Source organism: Lepisosteus platostomus, chromosome 18 (assembly GCF_059453375.1).
Source record: "Lepisosteus platostomus isolate fLepPlt1 chromosome 18, fLepPlt1.hap1, whole genome shotgun sequence".
In the NCBI taxonomy this organism is placed as follows: Eukaryota; Metazoa; Chordata; class Actinopteri; order Semionotiformes; family Lepisosteidae; genus Lepisosteus; species Lepisosteus platostomus.
The window spans coordinates 11,941,186-11,958,875 of record NC_142628.1 but is presented as its reverse complement, the minus strand read 5'-3'; the positions used below and the strand labels follow the sequence as shown (position 1 = coordinate 11,958,875).

At 35.8% G+C, this 17,690-nt stretch overlaps 1 protein-coding gene across 1 annotated transcript; it reads right to left on the bottom strand.

The window, feature by feature from the left end:
* Window positions 1-703: 703 nt before the first annotated feature.
* On the bottom strand, window positions 704-6,760 carry fgf3 (fibroblast growth factor 3). Its single transcript, XM_088611573.1, has 3 exons — window positions 5,450-6,760; window positions 3,253-3,356; window positions 704-2,143 (listed from the first exon to the last, which is right to left on the bottom strand). The coding sequence occupies exons 1-3, from the start codon at window positions 5,724-5,726 to the stop codon at window positions 1,775-1,777; spliced, it is 750 nt and encodes a 249-aa protein (XP_088467699.1). The 5' UTR covers window positions 5,727-6,760; the 3' UTR covers window positions 704-1,774.
* Window positions 6,761-17,690: the final 10,930 nt, after the last annotated feature.

Sequence of the window (17,690 nt, the reverse complement as noted above, 5' to 3'; positions counted from 1 at the left end):
AACAGTTTGGGAATACTTCAGACCTACTTTGAGATTGTTTTTGAAGGGACAATCATTTTTACTGCATTTTAGGCTAAGTCTGTCTCCATAGAAGAACATGGAACATGCCTTTCCACATTTCCCTAGAGATATTGCTATTATCACCTATGATCCCTCAAGCCTTCAGATATCAGAAGTATAAAATAATTTTTTTTCTCCACATTGCAACCCCGTCTCTGGCCTTGTTGTTGGTATAGCTGCTATCTGACAAAGTTGCAAACTTGATGTTGACATTGCCTTGGAGAACCAAAATAAACTAGAGGTCTTGAAGTTTTTTTAGGGACAAAATTCCAAACTACTCTTCTCTCTAAAAAGAGTGATGTCACCTGAAACGGTGTACAGTAGATACAAAGAGAATGCACTCATGGGCCCAAGAGAGAAGCTTCATTTCACAGCAGTAACTCAGCAACCCTACAATAATACCGGTTTTACCCGGAGAAGGATGGATCAGATTCACTGAGGGTGCTGTTTTCTCCACTCTTACTTTTTAGAAATTAATAACCGTCACACAGAGAAACAAAGAAATTCTTATGTTTTTGTTTTCAAGAAAAATGTGTGCTACAAAATAGACATGGAAAGACAAAACCATGGCCTAGCAAAATTGTGAAGACCAAAGGTCATCCATCCCAATTCAATAATGAGAGACAGCTTGCATATTATGATTTCATTTATTGGTGACACTTTACGAAATAACTTAACCTTTTTACACAGTTTTTTAAAAGCATTTAAAAAAAATCCCTTTTTAATTTTCTAATCTCATCCCAATATCTATCTTTGGGGAAAGTTTATCAGGTAATTTAAAGGGTTCTCAAAATCTGGAAGGCATTTAAGAATGTGCTGAGAATTTGAATCATCATGAAGAGGTTGGCACAGCATGTCAAAGATGTACTTTACATGCTCATAGGAGCCCTTGGCAGACTTCAGTTAGTGGTGGAAAAACAAGTACCTTTAACAGTTTAAATTTGTGAGGTCACCTTGTGAAATTGAAGGACTTGGTCTCTTTGAAAGCAGTGTGAAGTTCAAGAACAATGTTAAGTGGAATAAGGATCTTCCATCAATAATTTAAGGAGTAATTGAACTAAATAAATATGAATAACATTAGTAATATAGCAAGTCACCTTTCTGCAGTTTTAAGACAGTAGACTATCACATCTTAGGAGTAATATATGTTACTTTCTGATCGCTGTTGTTCCTAATTTTGTTCAGAAATCAGAAAAAAGTGCTTTACTATGCCCCATCTTTTTGATGACTTTATTTAACTTTATATGAGTTACTGCAGTTTTTCAGATGCAAAAAAGTCTATGTAAGACTCTAAAAAGGACTATTTATACAAATGAACCTGATCTTAACTGAAACAAGAATATAGAATACTACTGTACACTTATATACATTAGTTATTTGACATTTTTAGCAAATATAGTACAGATAAAATCTGCAAATAACTGGTTTTAATGTGATGAAAAGTAGGAAAAATGTCCAGCAGTGTTGATTTTGGTCACGTTAACTTATCTATACAATGTACATCCAAAGTGTTGAAATGATTTTTTTTTCCTTCCATTCATGTGAAACACCTTCATCATTAGTCTATGTGATTTCAACCAGTGCTTCCCAATGGAAGGTATATGGTTTTTATGCTGTACTTCAGGTTGTTTTTGTTCTAAACCACACTCATGCACCTTCTAGAAAGTCTGTGAGATGTATTTTACCTACAACATCCTGCTACGGGAGTGCAGCTTCAATCTAGAGATTCGGCGACTTGAAAAACGGGGACTCTGTGCCGGCGGCGTCTTCGCTCGTTCTGGCTGTCTGGCCTCAGAAGACTCTCCCTGTATCTGACATTCGAGTGGAATAACCGCACCAGTTCATGGTCCTTGTTTGCCAACACTCGAGGGAGAAAAAGCGACGCCTTCTCCGTTCTACGGGTTTTGAAGCCTCTTCTGGGTCTCCCTTTCCCATTGATAGACACGTACCAGAGTCTCTCTGCGCTGGCCCTGCGCTTGCCCTCTGACAGCTGTGGTGCAGTTCGGTAGTGTCGAGATGCATAGGTGTTGTAGCCCAACTCATGGATTCTTTCCACAAACTCGCAGTCTTGGTTATACACCTCCTGAGGAACAAATAACGTATGCACATTTTAATATTTTACTTTTCTGTCACAAATGAATGCTATGAAAGCATGGATGGTTGAAGTCCTGTGATTTATGATCTTTAAGTTAAAAAAAGCGATAAACTCTTTTCTAGCTTGCATATTTTCTAGGTATACTGACCCTAATTCCATATTATACTTACTGAACTGACAGGATTTGAAGCTCATTTGAATACAATTTCTCACTTTGTGTATCAGACCCGTAAATACCATTGGATTTCTGTTTCAAATGAGTAAGTAGCAAATTCAGCTGTGTATTGAAATATTAACAACCAAACTAAACCTAATACATGACATTTTCATTAAGAGCCCAGTTTCTGTTATGACTTGTCCACAATGTTTCTACTTTTATTTTCATGAAAAAACTGTTTTCAAGTATGACAAATACTTCCAAAGAGAATTAAGGAGTGGCATAAACAGCTATGAAATTTATGATAAGGTTGTCAGAAATATGTCTGAGATTAATAGTAGTCGTTGTAGCTTACACTTAGGAGAAGCATTTTATCAAAACCTTTCCCTCAGCCTCTCTCTCATTGGTCTTTGATCTGGTATAACTTAAATCCTATTGAAATGTTTTATTACAAAGTTTTTGGTTCTAAATAAATCTTAATGGCTTAATTCAGTAGGATGAAGGTCAATTTACAGACTATATATAACATTTTTTCTGCCAACTGGCTTTTTTATAATCAAACACCTGTTTTCTTCTGTAGTAATAAATACAATTTTTTTAAAAGACAAATTAGTGGAACATACATATGGGACTAAAAGAAACTAAAAGTTTTAGTTAGACATTTAGTATTTTGAGTTCTTGGCCTACTTACAACTGATAATGACAGCTTTAAAGAACCCTGCTGGAAATCTGATCTCATTTTCTGTCTTGAAAAAACAAGATGTATCACAGACCTTATGTGCTGAAATCTTGCAAATTAGTGTAATTTGCATTCTTTTATTATGATGGACAAAACTATTTTTCACTTCCTCAGCCCATGGGAAAAATAGCTTGCTTGTAGCTCACGAACTCCCAGTGCTTTTAATCTGAGGCTTTCCTTTTTAAATGTGATGTAACTTACCGAGGCATAAAGGCGTCCTTTTTTGTTCATGGCCAGATATCTACCAGAAAATAGACCCTTTATAGCCACCACTCCGACATCAACGGCTGTGATCTCTAATATGCCTGAAGACAAACAGGTCAAAACATTGTATTAATTCAGTGAATGGAATATCAATGCAGACACTTTAAGTGGGAAATGGTTACTGTATACTGTACATCAACAAAAGCGTATTAAATGTAAATGGGACCATATTTTTGAAAAGCCAGTTTACTCCTTGAGATCTTAAAGGAACGTTTAAAACTATTAATTTAAGCGTGGTACACAATCAGTTGAAGCTAAAAACAAATCTAGAATTGTAACCTGTTTGAGACCCTTTTAATATTAGTAGTAGCCACATATACGTAGGTGTCATTATTGCAGTGTATGTTTTCACCCCTCTGTAGGCTGGCCACTGGAAAACTACAGCTGCGACTAACTGCTTCAATGAATAAGCAATGCGTAAGCAATTAGGAAAAGTGCCCGTTTGACTTTTACAAAGAATCAAGTCTCCGACGATTTATTGAGACCTCGAAGTACGAGTTGGATTAAACCCTGACAGAGGTCAATGAGATTTAACATAAATCCAAAGAAACGTTGAATGACATTGAACTACAGGTTTGGTTAATCCTGTAAAAAAGTTTAAATCCTTTCATGATGGCAGACCTGTTTTTTTTTGTCCAGACAGATGAAATTCAGCGAAGTCCTTTTATATCATGAAGTGTGTGTGTGTGTATATATATGCTTTAATTTTTAAAAGCATTTCAGTAATTAAAGTCAACAGCATTAACTTGAAAATCAGAGACATGATAGTTTCAATGTTAATTTTTAGCTCAGACTTATTACTAAACTCGAACGTGTTGATTTTCCATACATATTGTTTGAACACGCCCTTCATTATGGACATTGTGGAAAGACTTCCAGCAGGTCCTTACAGAATACAGAAAGAACGTGTAGATGTCCATATTATTCGTTTGACTTTTTAATAGCAATTTACAAACCTACATTTTAACAAAACCGTCGTCCTTAAAATCACAGTATTTTAGATATGTCGCATTTGTATCTGCAAATGGTAAAAAAAGAGGTCAGAAATTCAAGGATCGATCGTTTTACTTTTTTAAATGGGGTATAAACATCAAATGGTGGATTATCCTCTGAAAACTGTTTCTTTTTCACCAAATCACTGTTTTCTCTGTTGTGTAGCATTTGGAATAACCTATTGGGAAACTTCATTACAATGCCATCTTTGATTAGTGCAACAACCTTAAAGGAGAAAAAAAAACTGATTTAAAAATAAAAGTGGACTGGAATATAACCACCATATGCACTCCTTCACGAACACAAAAAGGGGCCACAAGGTGGGCTTTTTGGTGTTTTTTTTTTAATCTGTATCCTATTTTATCTCTGCTTTCTGTCATCGTGCTTTTAAGGGAAGTGACGCGTGCTGGGATAAATCCTGCAAATACTGCAGAGGTTGTCTAACAAGAGTGACAGTTCAGTGGAGTCACCTATTGTTGCTGAACCACTTTACCCTTCTGAAGTTATTATTAAAACAGGCATGCTTTGCTATTCTTAACCAGTCACTTCAATGACAAAGCCAGTCGGCGCTGCAAGATTATGGCTTGATTTGTGCATAAATATTTAACGCTTATTAATGTTTAAACGCTTAAATATCACTCATTATTAATGACGTTAAACTAGTTTAATTTCTGGAAGATACTGTAAGGGCTAAACATGCTCTGTAGTGATTAAAAGCCTATTTTATTGTCCAAGTGATTTACTATTATCTGAGAAAATTGTATGGATTAAAATGCATAAATTATATTTAACACTCCAAACAGCTGTTAATTTATTGGAGTGCAGAGCTATAGAATTGAAATAAATATTTTGCAGTTGAATATAAAGTTAAAGCAAAAAGTTCAGCCTGCTAGACAGACATTTGTATCATAAATAGGTCAACTGCAGTTAAACTGATGCGCAAAGCATGGCAATTATGTAGATAACAGTAAGACCTCTAAATCAACAGACAGCTCAAAAACAGACTAAAACCCCCAAAATCTGCGTCACAAACTGATAAAAACAAGTCATATGATATTCCGATTTTAAATAAGTACCACAACTTAATGTCAATGTAATATCGTGCACGCGTTAAAACAGTTACTTATAAATATCCACTTACTAAATGGGTTGTTCTCTTCGAGAGAGCCGTCTATTTTCCCGTTGGGGTGTATTTGCAGATGATACTTCGTGGCACAGTAGAGCTTTCTGCGTCTTGGTGCTCCCCCGAGGTGCTCATATACTCCGCCGCGTCCCCCAGCATCTCTACGGTGCCTTGGGTCACACAACCGGCCCTTGGCGCAAGGAGTCCTCGGAGTTCTGGCCAGCCTTGGGGACAAAGATTCCTGCTTACTGGGATCCAAGAAACTCAGCAACAACAAAATCAGAATTATAACCATTGTGGCATGGCCGAAAATATTAGTCTTCTTGCTAGAATAGAAAAAAACGATACATGGGGTCCCATTAAAGAAGTCCTGCTTGCCGCTGTCTTAGTGGCGAAGCGCACTGATCCAGCCCACGACGCATTGCCAGCTTTATCTGTCCCGATCTCTTCTTTTTATCTGTAATGATCTAGTAAACCAGTAGTCATTGATTAGGACCACCACGGTCACAACAGCTTGGATTAGACTGGGTGGTGATCATGAGTCCTCTTTGCTCTCCAAATAGACTGCCTCTGCGAAAAAGGCACCGAATTTCACAAGGAGGCTATCGTGAGATTTCGTTGATCGACAGTACATAGAAATAAAAGAACCTTCCAGCAACAATAGCCTGAACTCCGACCAATTGATACAAAGGAGAAGGGAGGCAAGGTATCAGTCTTGTGTGAGGCATGAGAGTGCAGTGTGGATAAAATTACACACAGTGGCTTACTACGGAAAACCGCATCACAAAGAGCAAGCCATCTGAGGGCAAAGCTTCTTCTGAGCTCTTCTTTTGAAAGATCCAAAAGGCCAATTATACATTCGAAAATTATACACTGTGGGCTTCGGGTGAACATTCCCTGGGGTCTGCTACTATCAATCCAAATTCACAATACGTGCCAACTAGGTTGAATGATGCTAAAATGAAGCAACTTACACATGTGGCTTGTAAGAGCGCTCATTCAAAACAGCTGCATAATAAAAGATTTGTTGTTCATTCATACTGTTCTTTTTTGAAAGCATTTCAATTGGGAACGTAATGTTTTTTTTCTTTCAAACTACAAGATTTTACAAAGGGGGTATCGACATATTTGTAGATAAAAAGCTAGTTACCCATAGTCTAACATTTATATTTATCTACCGTACTTTGCCTTTTGCAAAACATCTTCTAAAAGATCTGAACCTCCTTGTCATGCATAACGTGTGGCTTACAACAGTTGTGCAACGCGTAACTGCTAAATATATATTTGAATGCAATTGTATTTTAAATTGAATTTCACTTTACAAGTATCAAAAGCAGAAAGTTAAAATAATACAGGCAACCGGGTTCTTAATATTAAAGCTTGCAGCTTTCATTTAGCCATATAATCACTATTTCATATTTCAGTCGTAGACGTCTTTCGAGTACTGTGAAATTTCACAACCATTTTTCTTACCCGTCTATAAATTAATTCATTCTCGCAATAGAGAATAATTTATCAATGTTAGGACAGTCAATCACTTTTTTTAAGTCCTGAGTAATTAGTCTTGACGCGGTGCTTCTTCTTAGCCGTGTCCTTTTACAGAGACATTCTAAAGAAATTTGGCATTCCAGAGCAGAGTATCAGTCTGACAGATTTTCTTACACATTAAAGACACGGAAAAAAAGAGGAAAAAAGATGCTTTTACTGGCCGCAAAGTAACCGAAGGGTATCGACCGATCAAGACCTTTCTTTGTTTGACTGGCAGTCTGGCGAGGAGTTTACAGAGCGGTACCCACTTGGATTCGTCTTATCCTTGCTATTTCAGAAACAAAAAAAATCTGAAGAGTATATTCCATCTTCTGGGCGTTATTGAAAAAACAGAATGAAGACGATTGCGATAAAAGCCTCACAATAGGACCTCTTGCCAGAGTGTCGTAACAAGAGTTACTGTATCTTCACAGCTGATTTCCATCTGATAAGTTTAGCACAATTTTATTCCTAGAAGCAGCTCATCTGACTCCAAACATGTATTTTCCTGAAGTAGGATCCCCAATGTGCAATATAGACTAGTTCACATTGCACTATATAATATATTATGGATTCAGAGCTAGACTATCCCTTCTTAATATTAAAGCTCTGGATATGTGCAGCCCGTGGGCGGAAGAGTAACACGCAAATGACTTTTGCTTAAATTGTTTCCATATTGGTCGCGTTATGGTTACCATTTTCATAATTAGCACCATCATCTACAAATCTCTCTCCCCTTTGGCATTACACCAGTACATGCTCTTAAAGCTATGCTTCAAAACCTCTCGGGAATGCACCATTAATTTGTCTTCTCCTCCCAATACACCAGTCATGTATTGTGTGTCACAGAATTTACCGGAAAAAAGAAAGGTGACTAAAACCGATGTCTGGCGCTATTTACTGAAGACACCAGACTTTTTGCAGGTCGGACATCAACACAGTTAAACATTAACCGAGTGATGTATATTATACGTTTTCTGGTGACCATTTTTTTTCGAAGGAGACTTTTTTTGATGTGGTTTGATTCTTACAGAGGGTGGGACTTCAGATGTGGTCTGCTGTTTCTTTCTGGAAGTATTTTTAATTACGGTCTTCAGCCGCCCACAAAACCTCAAAGTAATAATCAGAGAGTAGTCGGATTTTGTTCTCTCCCTTCATTGTCGAATGGCAGGGGCCTTTTCAATCCAATGGCATTAATTCAGTATATCTTGAAATGATTCTGAAAAAAAAGAAACTTTTACGTACTTTAGTGTTTATATGTAACTAAGAGTATACTACATCACAATTTTATATAGTTTTGGTCTGCGCCATCTTTTCCATCCTTTCACACTCGACAGTACCGTGCTTTTTATCAATTCTATCATGGATTGGTTGGTGAGCATTTTCTTTAGTTTATTAGTAGTAAAACACATTTACCTGTTTTTTTTTTGTGCTTCCTCGAAGACGTGCTGCTTCGATTTAGAAGAATATATTGTAGACGCTACATTATTTCTAATGTCCGTTTCCATGTAATTGGATCACACCAGTACAAGTCTAAATATTGTTCTATACCTGTAGTAAATTATTGTTCAAATTGGCCTTACTCATTCAGCAGGGACTCGCTTTAGCAGGGACTACAGAAATGTATTCGCTATTTTCACATGGGCTACTGTAATCTATATGATGGCTGACTGGCTTCTTTGCAAGCGTGAATGATTTACGATTTTTTTTCTAGGTGAATGGGGGAAAAAGGAAGTTTCAATTTGTAAAAGCAATAAATTCCAAGGAGGTGGGAGTGGTGTGTCAATAGAAAAATCGCCACCCTCTTCAATTAAAAAGTCATTACTTGTTCAAACATCAAACATCTTCGAGTCTAACAGAAGGGATATTTTAGGAAACCATTAGATGTTCGTTCTCAATGATGTGAACAGAGTGATAAAAATCTTTGGCTGGTGCAGTTCAAGAGGGGCTAGTACGGAATAAAATGAAATAGTTGATCACAGACAAAAACCGATACCATCTTTTCCATGGTCGTTGACGGTCAAAGAAAACCACGATTTGAGAATTTCACTTAAAGTCCCTTTTAATATGGCATTATGGGGTTATACTTTATCATAAAATGGAATTATTCTTTTGTAATATTAACCACATTGTAGACCATTGTGAGTTTAGAGAATTTGAACGGTCCTTTACTCGGTTTTCTTACGATACTGTATGCGAGAGAAAAAATGTTATTAAACTACCTTTTAATTGTAGATACATTCCAAATTATGCGTACAAAAGTTCCTTTTCCAAGATTACAAAGGTTATTAGCCATCGGTTCTTTTTCTTGGCTCTTTTGTCCAAGGAAGGAGGCACCAATAATCCAAACCAAATCAAACTGACCTTTGAACCTTTTTTGCTGTACTTTTTCTCATGCCACGATTTCTTTAGTGTGCCAGTGATCTGAGGGCCCGGCCGGGGCTGCAGCCACTTTCCCAGACAGGACTGCCTTTCGTCCCCTGACAAATCGCTGCTGAGCGCCTTTTGTCCCCTCGCTCTTTGATCTCACCTGCCTGTCAAGGCAAAAAGATCTCCCGTACAGTTCGACCGCATTGCAAACAAATTGGCAACCATTTCATTCCCGTTCACCATTTCAACAGGTCAGTTTAGTGAGATTAACCATTTTATTTACCTCATGCTCTCCATAAATGTTGCTTTGAACGTATTAATTCATTCGCTAATTATTTTGGCTGTTTTGAGAAGAAAGGGAGAGCTTAATGGAATTAAATTGTTTGATTCGACTAAAAGGACTGAACATTCTTTCCGCAAGGAATATTTCGAAGCTTCAGAATTTGAATGAAAACCATATATTAATGATTAAAGATGAGAATAATTTTGTTCTTTTAGACTGTAAAGTTTACACATTTAATCAAACATACTTTCTTCTGGTTTGCCGAATTCTTTAATGTAATACAAATTAAAATTTATACTGATGTTGTAGAAGTATATTTGTTGTGTATTTATTTCAATGCGTTACATTTTTTGCATAGAGGTATATGACTGTAGCACACGTATTTAACTAATTCAATTGTAATTAATTCTTAGCTTTATTCTATGTCTTGTTTACATGATTTTAAATGGGTTTACAGTGAATTAGTCTTCAGTGACCTCTGAACTAAACCCCCACACAGAACAGGTGCTTACTTCAACCAGTCTTTCAAACACACAATCCTAAATCTTCACAGAACATACACCATGTCAGAAACTGTTCCATGTATTTAATGTTTTATGTTGACACAATCTCAACCATATAAGCATATCTTCTGAAAGTATCGATGAACATCAAACTAAAAACCTTCTCAATTATCTTCAAATTTGTGTCTACCATTACAATTCACTTATTGGATATGGGATATTCATGGATATGAACTTCCCAGGTTTGATAACAGGTGGCTGACAAGGGTTTTCTCTGTTTTTTTACATGATATTTCAACGGAATGCTCCTTTTTGTGTGTAGTTTGTAATCTAGCTAAGAACATTTGTAGCATGCTGGAGCATTTAAGAACCTAGCTATTTTTTTTGCAGATGGCATTGCTCTTTATTATTCACTTAGTCACGACCAGACCTCATTCAATGACCATTTCTCAATCAAGGTTCACATTTAGCTCCTGAGCATATTTTTCACTGCTGAACTAGAGATAGTTTTGAAAATGTTGGTAGCCATTTTTAGCTTGTCTAACAGCTGAATTAAATGCATTGTGCTTAAATTCTGTCAGCAATAATTATTTAGGTGACACTCTCCTATGATCATGGACTTATATCACATTAAAAAGCAAGTAGAAGGTTATATCACTATTTTGCACTAATAAATCATTTTAGTGCTACAAGACACTACACTTCAATTCATCACTTGAGATTTATAAGGAATTCCTTTCATTCAGAGCAAAGAAAATCTATACCTTTTCAATTGGAATTAGCATTTTGGCACTAAAGCTAAATCATGCATGGATGGATACTAAAAGTAAGGTATGAGCTGACATTTTAGTTGCACCTTTGTAAGTGAAGTTATATATCAGTGTAGTGGTTGATTAGAAAGCAGCACTTCAAACTATACTATGAAAGGAAGGTCCTTTCTCACTTGAAATTGGATAGGCTTTCTTATACCTTCAGATCCCTTTGATTCCTGCCTTCAGGTTTCAAATACCTTTCAGAAGGCATTAGAATACCCTGTGCTCCAACAGTAAAATGATTGTGATGGCCTGTAACAGTATAAGCCATCAGTGACTGTCACACAGTGAACCCCCAGTACAGGGGTAAGTATGGGATTGGCGAAAAAAGAGAAACTCACAGCGAGTGGATTTATTTAAATGGCGGTTAATAACTCACGTGTTTAAAACAGTGCCAAACATGTAACAAATTCAAAATGTTTCAGACTGAAAAAGGGGCCTTGTTTCAAAGTCCAGTTTCGCTCTCACTGAGGTGAATTATCGCTGGCTAAATATTCCCAGCACATGGAAAAATGAAGTCGTGGCAATGACATTTGAAAAATCTCAGAACAGCTATATAGGGATGAAAAGGCTTGTAGGACAAACATTGCTATTAATCATGTTTCTTTTCTATTTAAATAAAATACTTCACTTCATGTCTTGTGTTGGTACACATTGTGTCTTTGGTGACTGCAGGGTAAATAAGGTCTACTGCCTAACATTTGTGATCTCCCTTAGTCCTCTTGATCTCAGTGTGTATTTGGACCAGCCCATAATGACAAGACCAAAACAAATGGGTGTCTTGTCAAAGAGCACTATACAGTGGTGGTCAGCTGCTGTCACCACTCATTTGAAACTGAATGTTACCTAATTTCCCTTTAATATAAAGCCATTAACAAAGTGGCAGAAAGTCAATGGGAGCATTTCAATAAGAAAGATAATTATTTATAATTAGAAAGATGGACAGACAAGACAGAGAGATAGTCTTCATTGTTCTCCTTTGAATATACTGCCGGGAAAGTTACACCAGGCAAAGTGTGAGGGAAACAGTTTTTTATGATTTCAATGTAGGTGTTGTTTCGTAATTTTAATTAGGTAAGAGAAAAGTAAATGTTAATCTGCCTTTTGTTCCTTTTCATTAAACACACAAAAATTAGCTCTTGTGTTTCTATTGGAATATTCTATTATCACTCTTTCTTGATACAAGTGTTTATTAGTGGGGTACGTTTACTGATAATAAAGTTTGTTGTGAAATTCAATTCATTCACCAAATAATGGATTGCCTAATGTTAAATTTTTTTTTTGAAAGATTAACATAATGGAAGAAGTATTCATGTGTGATAGATAGCCACCCATCATTATTGTATAAAAAAACACGCTAACAAAGAAGTCCGAGCTTCTGTGACCACTGGAAAGTAAAATACGTCTGGGAGAGAGAACATGTCTGCCAGCACTTGGGGTCACACAACAGTTGTTAAGGGCTTATAGCGGAGATAAGACCGTGACTCGGCTAGACACAGAGGAGAAACCAGAATAATATTCACGAGGTGTGGTATGATTTCAGTTATTTCTAAATTTCCAGGCATACTGGGTAATTCATTCAATCTTCTTCACATTGTGAGCTTCTCACAGGGGTGAATCAGGACTTGGCCTGAGTTTTGACTCCACTCACACCTCTGTGCAACCAAGCAACATATTGTTCAGCCACTGGTGTCAGATACATTCCTGCTACTAGTTTGTAATTTGCGCTGTTGACAGATGTCTTTTCTAAAGGCACTTATCACTTTAGCAGTGTTTGCTGTTATCTTTCAGGGGTCTTTAAAGTGACAACACTAAGCTATGTTAATGCCAAACATTTTATTCATAGTCTTTAGCACAACCAAAGGACAGAGTAATGCAGTGTGTTTACAGATATATTATAAAGCAATCAATTGTATTAATTGAAAGCCACTAACTCCATCTTATTATAAACTTACAAAAAATACAAAATAGAGTACAGCAGTACTGTACATCCCCATTATTATTTCATAATAAACATTAAAAAATGGGTGCTGAAAAAGATTGTTTTGAGTTTCTTGTTACAGTAAACATCCTTAATTCTACTTACATAACAATACTAGGGCTAATACAGATTAAGTTATATCTCAAAGTATAATAGCACAATTGTTAATAAAGAAGGCGGTATTCTGGAGTGTTAATAATAGAACACAAATTTATGACAACTTTTTTATGATAAAACATCTTCTTGTGTCCAATGTTTTATATGTATTGGGCTGAATAAGTTTCCAAATTACTGAAATTCTTTTAAAGTTATTCAAAGCAATCTGTTAAAAAGTGGCAGGAATATGACCAATTTTTTAGGAAAACCATTGCACACCATTGTGAAAATAGCTTCTTGGCTAAAGCTAGATACAGATACTTGAATCAGATACACTTCTGTTAAATGTCAAATGATTTCTTTCCTCACACAATATTTTACATTAGCATACACAAGGAGTGCTTAGCATGATCAATTATGGACAAATATTGTGTAAGAAATTCTTTTTACAGGTGAGATAACTGAAATACTATAGGGGGTATTTCTGGCTGTTTGATAATGTAAGGAGAAACTCACACTGGGTCAGGTGTTGCTTTTATGTTTTCTGTCATTTGACAGATTATTTTAGCACAAAAAACCTTAAAATAATAGGTTACCTGGATATAAGGAATGCCTTTCTAGCAGAATATATCTGCACGTCTGCTTTTAGAATCAGTCAGTGATTTTGTAATGAATCTTTTGAATCTTTGATTTACTAAGCCTCTCACCTTAAACAAGAGCTGCACAGATACATTTCTAAGTACAATTTATTATGACATAATTATATTTGACAGCCTTGCATTTTTTGTCTTTTGCCATTGGTGTTGAAAAAAGAAATTCAATATGTTCTCGCATTCCTGGGGGGGGAGGTGCTGTTGATTTTTTTAAAAGATTTGTTATATTGTCTTTCTGGCAACCACTGTTTTCCTTTCAAATAAACAATTGTCAAGAGTTTAAAATGGATTGGCTATTGTGGATAATGGAGAACATGAATGTTGTTTGTTACCGGTTGTATATTTTATTATTTATATTATTAAATACAGTGAGTCTATTCCTAATTACTTGAAGATCATGTATTTGTTCTGTTTGATATTATTTTCAAGGGATAATATGTGAAAGACAATTATACCTGTTTTCATGCATCAACTCTGGAATGTAACCACATTAAATTATGATAGTTTGGAATAAATCACAAATAGCAAAAGAAACTTGTTCATTGAGCAGAAAAATCTTACAACAATAGATAAAAAAATCTTTTTTTCACATGCCTTACCAGATAGAGGAATTCACAGGAACCTTTTAGACCACTGCAATTCTTTGATATCTTTGTCCATCTATCAATTTTCTAACCTCTTCTTTAAATCCAGAGTAATGAGGTTGCCTAGCCCAACAGGCAAAATCAGGGTACACCCTGGACAGGACACCAGTCCATTGCAGGGTACACGCAAACCACACAGACACTAACATGCACACACCCATAGCAGAGCTAACTTTCCCAGAAGTGAATTAACCTACCATTATGGACTGTTGGAGGATACTGGAGTGCAAGGAGGAAACCCATACAAACATGATTCGCATGCAGAGTTAACATGTTTGTTTTCAAGGTTGAGAGCTGTTGTCCAAGTCGAGAGCAATATTTCTATTGGATTCAAAGATGTATTCACAGGCCTGTTTGTTTACAATGTAATAAGGCTACTTCATGTCACCAGAAGCTTTGTTGCCTCGTTCTGAGTCTCTGAATATGGCGCTGCGCACACCTGGAAATTTCGCCTTTTTTGTGATATAAATTGGAGGCTTTACACTGTGTGCATTTTGCTTTCGTTGCGGTTTAAAATTCACTCATCAATGTCGATCCATTCTGACTCTAAAGATGGCATTGCAGTTTTTCTTTAATAGCACTGTGCTTATTGTTTTCTACTCGTTCTTATACGGTCTGTCAATTTTCATTTTCATGAAGTGAACTGCCATTGCACGCTAATGACACATTGTCTTTTTGACAACAGGATAATGCATGATTATAAACATTAAGGCATACTGACAAAATGGTTTCGTATAGCGTAAATAATACATTTTAATAAATTCTTCAAGGAATCTTACCATGAATACTACAGCTAAAACAAAAAATACTGTAACAGCATCCAAAACCTTCAGTTCGATAGTATACTAGCTCAAAATATTACAGCAATTTACAGAATGGTGATTCCCTTTAGGTATGTGTATGTTACAGAAATGCACATGGTTGATACCTTACTTACACAATATGAAGATATATGCATTGAACTGTTATCATAACCATAACATCACGTCTCCATGCTAACATACTTTAGGTGTGGATTGTTTCATTGTGTGATTTGACATGGAAAAGACCCTTTGAAGAGCATTCTTCTGGATATCTTCATAAGATCGAACTGAGCTGAAGATGCTAAAGAGGCCAGAAGTATGATGTGAAAGATATATAAGTACTGTCTTTGCTTAGACAGAACCAAACTGTTCCATTTTTTTTTTGCTTTTTCCATCTATTCACCTGAATAAAACAAAGATCAGCAGTATTATTTTACTCTTAGAATGGCCTAACATATTTAAATAATAGTGCAAAAACACAGAAAAGCTCAAAACAACAGAGCACAAAAGTGTTTCAGAGAAATGAAATTATAAGGTATCTATGTATTAAACAGCAAAAGAAAAAAATAGCCTGGGGTAAAATGCAGTAGAAGATAAATTTTGTTGTTTCTCTTTGAAGTCAGATTAGGATTAACAATGTTTAAAAGAGGAAATTGGTGTTTACAAAAGATTTGATCTTGTACTCTTTGGATTAGGAGAAAAAAGGTTTGGAATTACTAGGTGATAACTTGAAAACCTACGTTCAAGACATGATTTGCACATACATCAAACCTACTAATAAAACTGATTTTTAGCAATTGTACAGTAGCTAAAATCTCATGTTAAAATGTGAAAATACATTTTTATTCGGGCTTGTTTTAACTTTGTTGAATTTTGTTCATTGGATTTTAATGTTTTTAGGCAGACCATCCTATGTAACTGAAATAGTTAAACAGCAGCAGATCAGTGAACATGTTTTGGTGCTGTGGGTTTCAATTCTTGTTTTCATTTAGAACTTCACCTTCCACTTTTCTTTTAATTAAATGATGTTGTTGTTACAATGCCAAATATGTCAGAAATTGTTAAAGGCAGGTACTTGGTGAATTTTAAAATCTGTACTGGAACTCCACATTTTTACACATTTGTCTTATGAAGTACTTCATAACAAATTAGCATTGCCCAGGTCTGTTGTATCATTGCTTAATCATTATCAATCCATCAATATGTACATATCTGTGCATCTAGCAATCTATTAATAATTTTTATTATTGTTGTTTCATTATTTGTCATTGCTTGTCAAAATACCATGTTTTGTTTATGATGATGTTTAGTTTTTGGAGAAACCTCAAAGATTTTGCTTGTATTCCCTCATGCCGATTCATAGTTACCACAAGCAGTTTTGTGTTTATTCTTATTAAAATATTTTATCTTGTGTGTTTTAACACTTTTTTTAAAAATAATGCCTTCCTGTTGCAGCTGCAGAAACCATTTAGTGAGCATGCACTCTAAAATTCATGCTAATTGTTTTTCAGATAATATGTGCAAAAAGTTTCTTGTAGGCTTTTTATGGTGGTTAGGGCTTTAGGACCAGGAGATTTAGACAGCCAATTCAGTGATGAATAATGACATGATTGTTTGTCTGTCAGACTGTGAACAGGTGTTTTGGAGCTGCAGACTGTAAGGCTATAGGCCAGAGGCTCAGAACATCACAGTGCTAAGCTCTCTGGTTACAGATGGAAAAATTCCTATTATGCAGTCTGATGTAGAGTGGACACAAAAGGGCATATTCTATCGGATCGAGAAGTCTATCGCACTTTTAACAAACTGGGTGGTAACATTAGAATATGCACATTCCTAATGGCAAGGTAACCAAAAAACTGTATTCCCCCAATTGGGCAAAACATTTTAAGGCAAAATCTGATTCATTATAAAAGAACTGTTTTCTGCTTTCAGGATGTTTCTTATGTAAATCGGTTTCCCTCTGTGTTTTGCAGTAGGGGTTCTTGTGATTTTTAGTTTCAGTTTGTTTGACAGTTTAAAGTATTTAAGAAAACAAGTTAAAACAAGTGTGAAGCATGACGCATGTGAAATGCATGGTAGAGTTAGGATCCTGCAGCTGTCAGTAGGAAACCGTGTTAATATATGTGTAATGAAAACCACAGCAATGCAAATGTTTACAGCAGTCTTCCCTAGATACTTGTCACATGCAACACTTATAATTAATTAAATACAGTCCAAATCTGTCTGATCGCTCATCTTATAATTTATTTGTTTGTTTCTGAATTAAATTTGCTTTCAGAAAACAAAGTGGGAATTTGCATGAACATCTTCATGTTACCACCAATCACTGTTATCGCTCTTGAGCCAGAAAAGAGAGCTGCACCTGAATTACTTTATATTATATTCCATCTTTTGAGTCATTTAAGGTTTATAATAGAAATAAAGTAACATTGCTATATATCGATGTGATGGATAACAAAAAATGGAAGTGATGTACATTGGGAGGTTTAGAACAGGGCACATACCAGGCACAGACGTCTTGATAGTTTAAAACCTGGTCAGACTTTGTTCAGACTTTTTGGACGGATCACAGACCAAAAAATAAAAA